General features: G+C 42.3%; 1 protein-coding gene across 1 annotated transcript; it reads left to right on the top strand.

Moving 5' to 3' along the window:
- The first annotated feature begins 2,087 nt into the window (after positions 1-2,087).
- Positions 2,088-4,080, top strand: tpbga (trophoblast glycoprotein a). Its single transcript, XM_031278823.2, has 2 exons — positions 2,088-2,884; positions 3,229-4,080. Exons 1-2 carry the CDS (start codon positions 2,631-2,633, stop codon positions 4,076-4,078), a joined length of 1,104 nt encoding a protein of 367 aa, XP_031134683.1. The 5' UTR covers positions 2,088-2,630; the 3' UTR covers positions 4,079-4,080.
- Positions 4,081-10,851: the final 6,771 nt, after the last annotated feature.

The raw sequence follows: 10,851 nt of genomic DNA on the forward strand, positions 1-10,851 counted from the left end.
TGTGCCTGAATGAATGCGGGATTGCGTGTGTGTTTGTGTGTTAGTCACGCACACAGCGATCGGAGAGAGCATGAAGCATGCCGGCATGTGTGTGTTTGTGTTGCATGCATGCAAGAATACTAGTGTTTGAAAGAGAAGTTGGTGTTTGACACATACTGTGGCTTCTTGATTAATTCTCCGCTGCATTTCATTGCAGACAGCGGCCTCATGATTGGTTTGTATATGTATTACTCCATATCTTTCTCTTAATCTTGTTCAAGTTTTATGCGAATGCTGGTAAACCTTAGCAAGAATAAATAATAAATTAGACTGTAAAAGGCCTGCTTATGTTAATGTTAGACGCAGTAGCCTGTACTGTGCCGTGTGGAGCTACAGTCGCAGTAGATTAGAGCTGCAGAGTCATTTTGTCGAAGCATTAAAACGAATAAACTGAGAATCTGCCCTCTATTTGAACAATAACTACTCTATGAAAAATATTGTTTTGGAATGTTTTAAACCTTCCCGCTGTGACGCTTCATGGCTGTTTTTTTAAATCCATGTCACTAGTGTGAAGGGGTAATCACCTTTTGTATTCTAAATACAACTTTATGCCCCAAAGTCTCAATTATTTATATTTTAAATTATTGGGAAATTAAGATTTTGGACTTTGAATGCAAACAAGCAGACTGGTGGACCCTGCATTCAGAGTGATGTTACTAAAAGTAGCATGTGTATAAAAAAAAATGTCTAAACTGCAGTGACTTTTTACGTCTCTGTCCAAATTTAGAGAATGTGGCTGTGGAAAATACCTATAGAAACAAACCGAAATGTGAAAAGCCATTTGGTTCTCTGTAATTGCTCTAAATGTTGGAAAATGGGAGACAAACTGTGTCCTTGAATATGTCACTTGTTTTCTTTAGTGAAACAGCTCATTCATTACATTTTGAGCAATGAAAGGTAATGAGTGAATGAATGAATGGCCCCTTTGAAACTCACAACATTGTCATTATTACAGCTTTGAAATAAATAAATATATATATATATATATATATATATATATATATATATATATATATTTTTTTTTTTTTTTTCAGGAGGAGATTTAGGACTTTAGAACATAAATAGTACACTGACCCTTTATTGGAGTGCATGTGCAAGAATGCATCATTGAGTGGAGATGATCTGAATGGTTTTGGATGTTCCTGCTGCGGTGCCTTGTTGTATCCAAGAGCCAGGTCCTGGAATGTGGAGACCTGTGGTCCCAGCGATTCAGTCCGCTGACAAAAGACAGTTGGGATGCTATTATTAGTGCCACTATCCATATATACTCATACCGCTCTGCAAAAAAACCCCTCTTTTGTTTCTCTAATCCCCCAAAATATCTTTTATGCTGCAGATCATAATAGCCCACGAGGGATTTTAAGACTCCTGCAAGTGTGAAATCTGAATGTGTTTATGACTTACAGCTATAATTGCCAATAAAGATGTCTATTATTGTAGACATTTGTTGAGAGTTTTTATTTGTATAAAACCTGGATTGTCCATGACAACTGTGTGTTCCATCAAGGCTGTCAGCAGCAGGAGGGATGATGTTAGGTAAGGTGCTCTGAAAGGCAAAGCTGAAGTTTCTATAAATACACTCCGAAGTGATTCCTGTAATAATCATTATTAAGCTCTCAGAATAAACATTGAGGAAAGGGAAGCCGTCTCAGCTTTGATACTCTACTATCTAGTGGCTCAAAGTCCCACTCAGTGGCCATTATCCTGCAGAGCATCGTGCCATTCAAGAGAAGGGGGATCAAAGGCTTTCATTAGTCTAGCCCCACACACACACACACACACACACACACACACACACACACCTCCCCCACATTTACCATACCACCTGGGTAGGTGGCGATGACCAGGGCCATCCAATCCACCAACTAGTAAATAGTCAAGTTATGGCAAAGTCAATTCATTTAACAATACAATAAGACAATGATTCCTGACAACATACTAGTTTTTAAATCTGCCCTTGTGGGACTTTTATATCACATTTTGTTATTTAAAAAACAACTGCAATACAATCATAAAAGTCCAGATGTCCATATCCAAATTTCAGGTGTGAGGGGCTGCATAATTGGAGACGCCTTTGACGCCACATGATTATATTTGGCTGCACCGCGCGAAACTGTGAATATGGAGAGAAAAGAGCCGAGAGCGCAGCCACTTTCTTCTCCTCCTCCTCTCTCCCTCTCTCTCTAATGCCAGCAGTGGCTACTCCAGGCTGGGAGCAACATCTCATGCGTCCGGACAGAAGCCCCTCCCCGCATATCACCGCGCCAGGCGATGGTCCTTTTAATTTCATTGTTGGAGAAGAAGCGACGCCCCGCTTCGCCACGGCAAAGGATCAAACGCCCCCTCTGATCAGCACGACCCCCAGTTCTGTTCTCATGGAAATCAGAGCCTGCCTCCCGGCCACACTTTTCTGCAGAGATGCAAAGTTGAAGCGCATTCCCAGCCGGGACAACAGACCTTAAAGATGTCTTGGAGGAGCTGATCGTTTCGTTTTATCCATTTTTCTCGTGTGCGCTTCTCTTTCGGATATTTTTTGCTCGCCGCTCTCGGACACCGCACACTCTTTTTTTTTTTTTACCCCCTCTCCCAACATGCTGGGTTTGGCGCAGCGCGTGGTTTTCTGCGCGCTGCTCGGCTCCGTTTACGCGTCGTGCCCTCCGCGCTGCGAGTGCTCCGAGGCGGCTCACACCGTCAAGTGCGTCTCCAGAGACCTGCGGAGCGTCCCGACCGGGATCCCCGGATACACCCGGAATCTGTTCATTACGGGTAATCAGATCCGTCGAATCGGTCCGGAGTGTTTTAAAGGGCTCGATAATGTGACGAACCTGTCTCTGAGCAACAACAGGTAAGACTCTCCTAGTGACTCCTGTGTCTTTGTCATTAGTATAATGCAAAGCAAACATATCAAGGGGAATCCAAAACTAAAAAAAAAAAAAGAATTCCTCTAAGATACATTTGATCTCAATGGCAAAAGTCATCAGTTCAGTCCTGATTGTTCCAGAAATATAGCAGCCAAGCAGATTTCATCATTTTGTTTAAAGAGGGGCTTTGCAGACTTTTAAAGTGTATTATAATGACAACCCCATTACATTTTTACTTCGATCCAAACATCCCTTTTCCCCCCACGTTCTCCCTCTTGTATGTGATTTGAAAGTGTGAATGATATCTCATGGATCTCCTCAAATCCAGAATTTCCGAGGTGGAGTCCCACACCTTCGCCGGACTCCGCAGCCTCCGCTCCCTGGATTTGAGCAACAACCAGCTGGCAGTGGTTCACCCCGAAGCCTTCACCGTGCAGAACCAGTCTCTGCGGGACCTCAACCTGAGCCGAGCCCTCTACAACCACTCGTCTGTGATGGACCTGGCCACGTCTCTGCGCTGGAGCTCCCTGGGGATGCTGAAGGGACTGGACCTCTCCCACAACGGCCTCATCTATTTACCCTCGCACATCTTCTCCCACCTGGGCAGCCTGCAGCGGCTCCAGCTTTCCAACAACTCCCTAGTGGCCATCCACAACTCCACCTTCTCGGGTTTGGATGGTCTGCAGGAGCTGGACCTGACCCTCAACGCCCTGAAGACGGTGCCCGAGGAGGGCCTGCGAGAGCTGGACTCCCTGCCCAGAGCCGATCTCCTGCTGGGGGAAAACCCCTTCACGTGCACGTGTGGAATCGAACCTTTTGCTCTGTGGCTCAACAGATCACAGGGACGCATTAATGACGCCAAGGGCCTGGTGTGCGCCTTCCCAGCCAGCATGAGAAACACATCCATGCTGGCTGTGGGCACGCTGACACTGGGGTGCCAACGGAGCGGCGCGGGGGCGGACCTTGCTCTGCAGACCTCTTACGTCTTCTTGGGTATAGTCCTGGGCTTCGTTGGCCTAATCTTCCTCTTTGTACTTTATCTCAACCGCAAGGGCATCAAGAAGCGCATCAATGACTTGCGCGACGCCTGCCGGGAGGTGTGGGAGGGCTACCACTACCGCTTCGAGATCGACTCTGACCCCAGGTTATCACAGGTCTGCACGAGCGCCGACGCGTGAAATGGACTCCTTTCTATCGCATTTATCAGACTACATCTACACTACTACGTTTTGGTTTTTAAAAAATGAATATCTTTTGCCACATTCAGGCCTCGCGTGCAAACTGCTTTGGTGTTTCCGAGCCCGTCAAACAGACATTTGGAAACACTGCTGACACATTTTTATTAGACATCTCGCTCAGTTCCACCTCGTCGTCGGTCCAAGCTAAAAAAAACCCTGCTCTTACTTTCCACCATTGTTGTTCTTTCTCCAAAGTATTTTATATATATATATATATATATATATATATATATATATATATATATATATATATATGGACGATGGAGATGGAGAGTATTTCTGCGACTGGAGCTAAAACTTGTGTGAACATTTTTGTCTGAAAACGCCGCTTCAAAATTCAAACGTAGTAGCGCAGATGTAGCCTCAGTAGCAAAATGTAAAAAGTGTACAGATTTGTCTGTAAATATATACATACAATAGTGTTAACAATCTTTCAGCCTCGTTGTTTAAAGCATGCACTGCCCGTCTTTCCTCATGACACAACTAATGAGCTCCTTTAATACAGGCGATATCAGATGCGTTTGTGAGTCAAATGGACATGAATGTTGCACGGGGAGGGGGGGGGGTTCATGGATTGACATTTCTTATATTCTCACCTGCTCCTTATCTTATTGTCCACACAAAAGCAACAGCAAGTGCCTAAAGTCAGCTAGGTGTTGTTTCCTAATCAGAGGGATCTAAACTGAACTCACTCTCTACGTGGCTCATTTGCATTCATTACTCTGTCAGATCCTGTCTTCGTATTTGGCGCGTAGAAAAGCAACAGAATGCCGCAATAAAATCCTGACACTACAAAACAGACCCCTGGGAATTGAAAGCACAATCACTCCTTCATCTTTGAACCATTTCAGGCCCTTTGGTCACTGCGTCCCTCAGCCCCAGGGTGCCACAGAGGAATTAAGCCTCCAAAGCTTTCCTAAAATCACCACTCTGCTCCTCTTTTGGCTGTTGGATTTGAAGGGGCGGACAATTCAGTACAGACCAGCGGAAATCTCTGAGCCCCCTTCATTTTCTCTCTCTCTCTCTCTCTCATTTTTTTTCATGAACCGTTGCTTTGTTTCAACTGCTTGAGTTTTATTGTCAAAATGATGAGAACCAGTCCTGGGCTGAGGCCGCTGAAAGCAATCTCCCCCTCCCTCCTTTTAAGACAACAGCCGCTCTGGAGGCTCTTTGAAAGAAAAAGTCTGGCTCTCCACGTTTTTCTGTTTAGGGGATTTCTTTTCTTCCCCCCTCCCCAATGATAAGATACAGATGATTCTGAAACACCAGCTACATTGTTTCATTCAGCAGTTTGCTCTGACCAGTTACGGAGTACGCCTTATGAAAAGAAAGAACAATATGTTCTTAACCTTTTGGTTTTTCTCGTACCTTCTATGCTTCTGCAATTGGGGTTATGCTATGCTAAGAAATGTGTCTTTTAAGTGGAAGTTGTTTTCTAAGAGCCATTCCCTGGAACAACGCTGAAATCGAGAGGTGTATGTCAATAAATGTATTCCTCAACCTTTAGATTTTACACGCATGTTTAAATTGGATCAAGTTGTAACCTGCATGAATCCCAATGAAAACATGATAGTCTTCTTTTCTCAAATGTCACGTGTCGTCCCTTTTTTTTTTCTAAATGGCTACGTGACAAAAGCAATTCTCTGTGGCCTTACAATGCTACAAAGTGAGACAAACACAGACAGCGAGCAGGAATGGCAAGCTGCCATTCCTCACAGTGTTTATTGGCCAAATTGCTAGCTATCTAGGTATTTGGAATGGGGGGGGGGGTTAACTTAAAGAGTCTCACATTGCCGAAGCAGCATCTTCATCAAGATGTTCTCCAAACTCCTCTGACAGTGATCCTTGTCTGTTGATAACATGGAGACATTTCACTGCATGTGTAATGACAAAATAAAGCTCTAGAAAGTCGTGTCTGTATCCTCATTTGGCGCAAACGGAATCCGCATAAATGAATGTATTCATAACATTTACGAACTTAACTGGTGGTATCATTTCTCCTGCAGAACCACATTAAGCCGGGCATTTACTCGCCGAGGAGAAAACAATCGAGGCTCGCACGCTGACACAAAAGGCGGCTCGGATGGCGAGACGCCTCAAATAAGCTTTGTTTTCCGGTGCAAAAGAGACGCCTTGTGATACCCGTTCTCTCTCTGTCTCCACAGACAGCCATTATGCCGCCGCATAATAGGATTCACTCACGATGACAAAGTTGAGCACTCTCATCCAGCTATTGTTAAAGTGGCATCATTCTTAATAATTGCGTGTGGGAGAAAGTCCCAGGAGAAGTTGTCCTTTTCTATTACACAGCGTGTCCCACCCGGGGCATTAGGCCAGCCGCGGGTTATTGGTGTCGCTTGGTGCAACCGAGAGAAGAAAGATTATTCCCTGCGTGTCATTACTTCCGCTTTCCCTCATTAAAGCGTGGATTAGGAGCCGTGCCTTTTCTTTGTCTTTTTATGAGTCAGGCTGTTTGAAAAATATATGGTCTGTGCTATATGGATGTGTAAGATGTCTCAGCAGGAATGCAATGAAAACAGAGGAAGCCTACAAATACATCCAGGCGTTCTCCATTACTCCCAGTGCAGAGAGGCTTGTTAAATACAGAAAAAAAAATGCCGCAATTACAGTGTTCTTTCAGACTGTTGCACAGACCTGATTCAAGATCACATCTTCATTTCAACTTTGCTTGCTATGTCTTGCATTCCCACAAGCCATTTGTTATACCACTGAGGTTTTCTTTCAAGGAAGCAGTTTTAAAAACAGCTTTACGTTGCTGTATGTACACCATGTGGTTTTTGCTATTGCAAAAAACAAAATACAAATTGAATGCTTTTTTTCCCCCCCCCAGTGTTGAGAATGTTCCTCTGGAGCACAGCAGGCTTTTCATTTCATAGAGCTCCTGTCTCCGGGAACATCTTGGCGCCATTACACGGCTTTAATGGCCATGATAGGGAATATGCCTTAAAAGTGAACACCACATCTGTGAAGAATTGAACATGTTAAAAAGAGACCACAACAGTCAGCAGCATGACGACAGAGACAAAGTGACATCTACCCCCCCCCCAACCCCACCTCCCCCCCACCGGCATGCTATGACAAATACAGCTGTCTCCCTCTCAACTGTGACACACGTCATCATTTACATTTTACATTTACATCACACAGACATCTGATACAGTCTGCTTTCCATTTGGTTTACCACTTCTCTAACCAGACCAGGCATAGCACTCAGTCTAAGTCTAGCATCTCTTATCTCCCCTCTCCGTCTTTTAACAATGAATTTAGTTGCAGTGGTGGAATGTAACTAAGTACATTTACTCCAGTATTGTGCAAGTACAAAGTTGAGGTACTTGTACTTTACTTGAGTCTTGTCTTTTCATGCCACCTTCTACTTGTACTTCGCTACATCTCAGAGAGAAATATTGCACTTTTTACTCCACTACATTCATCTGACAGCTTTAGTTACTTTACCAATTAAGATTTTTTGCACACAAAACAGTTTATAAAATACAATGTTTTATTATAAATTAAACTACCCAACAATACAACGGCCTACAAGTCCAGCTGACATGATTAGACCAATAAACACTTAGTTGATTGACAGAACTGTTTGGATCGTTTCCAGTTTCTAAAATGTGAGGATTTTTCTGCATTGAGTCCTTTATATTTTTTTAAAATACTTTTAATTACATTTTCCTGATGATACTTGCATACTTTTACTTAAGTAACATTTGCAAGTTACATGCAGGACTTTGACTTGTAACAGTACTTTTAACTAGGTAAAGGATCTGAATACTTCTTCCACCGCTGGGTATTTGTGATGTGAGCTTCCTGTATGCCTATCCATCATGGCGGTAAAGGTGTAGACTAAACCACAGAAGTGGTTCCAGCGGGGTAGTACCCATTGTTCTGCTGCTGCTCACTTGATCAATGGGACTAATTGGGTTTGCCAGAGGATGCAGGCAAGGAGGAGTTGGTACAGCTGGCCCAACTGCTCATTAAAACTAATTGGACCCCCCATTTATCACTTTCATAAAGGCTAGAGCTAACACAGGGCACACAGTACACACATACCTGAATCATGGTATTCGTTAAAACTGTATTCAGATACTCTCTCTTCTTTCTGACATCACTATTTAAAGTCATACATGTTGCTTGTCAAAATTGTAATAACCAAAAAAGAGAAAAATGTAAGTTTCTTTTTTTTTTTTTTGCATTGATAGCATGCATTAATGTTCTCCAGTTGGTGCACACTTTTGAGTAACAAGATTAGTACAATATCTGGGTGGGTGGGTACTAAAATGAGTTAATTTCAGTATATCACTTCAGTTCCAATACAGACTTTCAACTACAACTACAGGGCCAATGGCGTTAGCAGTGGTGGAAGAAGTATTTAGATCCTTTACTTAAGTAAAAGTACTAATACCACACTGTAAAAATACTCCATTACAAGTAAAAGTCCTGCAATGAAAATGTTACTTAAGTATCATGAGGAAAATGTACTTTAAAGTAGCCTATTAAAAAACTCCTCACATTTTAGAAACTGGAAACGATCCAAACAGTTCTGTCAACTAAGTGTTTAATCAGCTAATCATTTCAGCTGGACTTGTAGGCCGTTATGTTGTTGGGTATATATGATAAAACATCATATTTTATAAAACTACATTAAAGGTGCACTATGAGTTCCTGCACAGTCACTTCTGTTGATGTTCCAAGTAAATTCAAAACAAAACAGAGCAAGCTCGCCCCTCCCCCCCATGTTGCCGTAATGTGTTGTTTAACTGTCACTAACCCCCACCCCCTCCCCCAACCATCTTGTCGGTGATTGGCTGGAGTGGTTTGTTGTATTTTGGTGCCTATCCTGTGCCTCTAATGTTTGTTTGACGTTTACGACCCCTGTGCTGTCTCCCGAGACCGGGCTTTTTCAGTGTGTTCAGGGGGCGGGCAGCTAGCGGATCAAGAAGAGATGCCTACGATTTGAGACAAAAATGAAATCACGCTGAAATCATGCAGGAACTCATAGTGCACCTTTAAGTAAATAAAGCTGTCAAATTAATATAGTGGAGTAAAGGGTACAATATTTATCTCTCAAATGTAGTGGAGTAGCAGTAGAAAATTGCATTAAACGTAAAGTACAAGTACATCAAATCTGTACTTATGTACAGTAATTCAGTAAATGTACTTAGTTACATTCCACCACTGCTCGTCCCATCTGTGAGATAATAAGAATGCCTAAAAATCTGTACATCATTTGGGTGACTACACACGACAGTAAGCATGATCGGTCCACATACGGTAAAGAAAATGAGTGTTACCCTATTTCACAAAAATCTATGCATTTTCTGTCATTTCTGACTACTTGATAATACTTAGATAATACCAGAGATGGCAAAAGTACTCACTTCCCATACTCAAGTAGAAGTACAGATACTTGTGTTAAAGTAGAAGTACTGATTTAACTTATTTACTCAAGTAAAAGTAACAAAGTACAGGCTTGGAAATTTACTTAAAGTATAAAAGTAAAAGTAGCTTTGCGAATGACAACCATTTTTTATGCAAAGCTACCTGGATCACACAAATGTTACTAGAGTGCAAGCTGAGAAACTTCAGTGGACATGGAAAAAAGGCTCTTTATATGCCATTGCCTACACTTTAAATGGATGTCTGCCAATAGACCTAAAACATCACATATATGATTATTGTGACAGAGACTGGGACTCCAGGTTAATAAGATTCTGACTGAGTAGCTATTTATGAATTCAGTTGTGATTCTGTGAGAGTTCACAGATCCAATTTCTCTTTTTTTAATCTTCCCCTTAACATTTAAAGGAATCTACATATATGTGTGTGTGCTCAAATATGGCTTCTGGAAAGAAAATAAAGGATAAAATATGAATTACTAAACAGACATTAATTAAGAAGTTCCCCATACTTTAAGAGTTGCGCAGCACATTGGCCAGGAGTCATTCTTGATGCCTACTATCTCAAACATCTCTCTCAGATAAGACCAAGGATGTCTTGCTGCTTGTCTGCCGATTTCTTCATTTTCAATCATGTCGCCATCCATACTACTATGTGCTAACGTTACCACCATCCAGCCGCAATGATTTGCCGCGAATGAATGCAGAATGCCGCCGAATCTGTCGAGTCGTCTTGTAGTGGTGCGTCAAGTGCAACGTACAGTATATTCCCATCCAATTAGATTGAATGTGGTATTGATGACGCGGAAATAACGGTAACTCCAGTGAAATTATTTGAAACTTGTTAGTGAGGACTAGATTAGGACTGTATTTAAAGCTGGTTCTGGTTTCCAACTTCGCCCCAGGTGTGTCTGTTAAAACACGGACGGAGACAACTTCTCTCTTTTGATGCTTTATTAAGATCAAGCAACGTGCAACCTAGGTAACAGGTGAAGAACACAAACAAAATCACTAGCTAACTTACTTTAAATAAGAACTCACAAGAACTATAGACCAATAAAACAACAGGCTTAAATGAACTGACAACATAAGTTATACGACTTACAGTTCTTAAGGACGCACACACACGATCTCAACTGATTATCCTGTGTGTCGCGCGCGCCCGCTTGCGGTGAGGCGCGTGTCTGTGCTATTCTCCGACATGACGACCTCTTGTACAAAACTAAAGTAACGAGCCAATTTTATAAAATGTAAGGAGTAGAAAGTACCGATATTCATGTTAAAATGTAA

This window comes from Sander lucioperca, chromosome 16 (genome assembly GCF_008315115.2).
Source record: "Sander lucioperca isolate FBNREF2018 chromosome 16, SLUC_FBN_1.2, whole genome shotgun sequence".
Classification (NCBI taxonomy): domain Eukaryota; kingdom Metazoa; phylum Chordata; class Actinopteri; order Perciformes; family Percidae; genus Sander; species Sander lucioperca.

Bases quoted from the DNA above. Each gene is read 5' to 3' on its own strand.
- tpbga (XM_031278823.2), top strand. From the start codon at position 2,631: ATGCTGGGTTTGGCGCAGCGCGTGGTTTTCTGCGCGCTGCTCGGCTCC. The intron at 2,885-3,228 runs GTAAGACTCTCC...CCTCAAATCCAG, and splicing joins CTGTCTCTGAGCAACAACAG to AATTTCCGAGGTGGAGTCCC.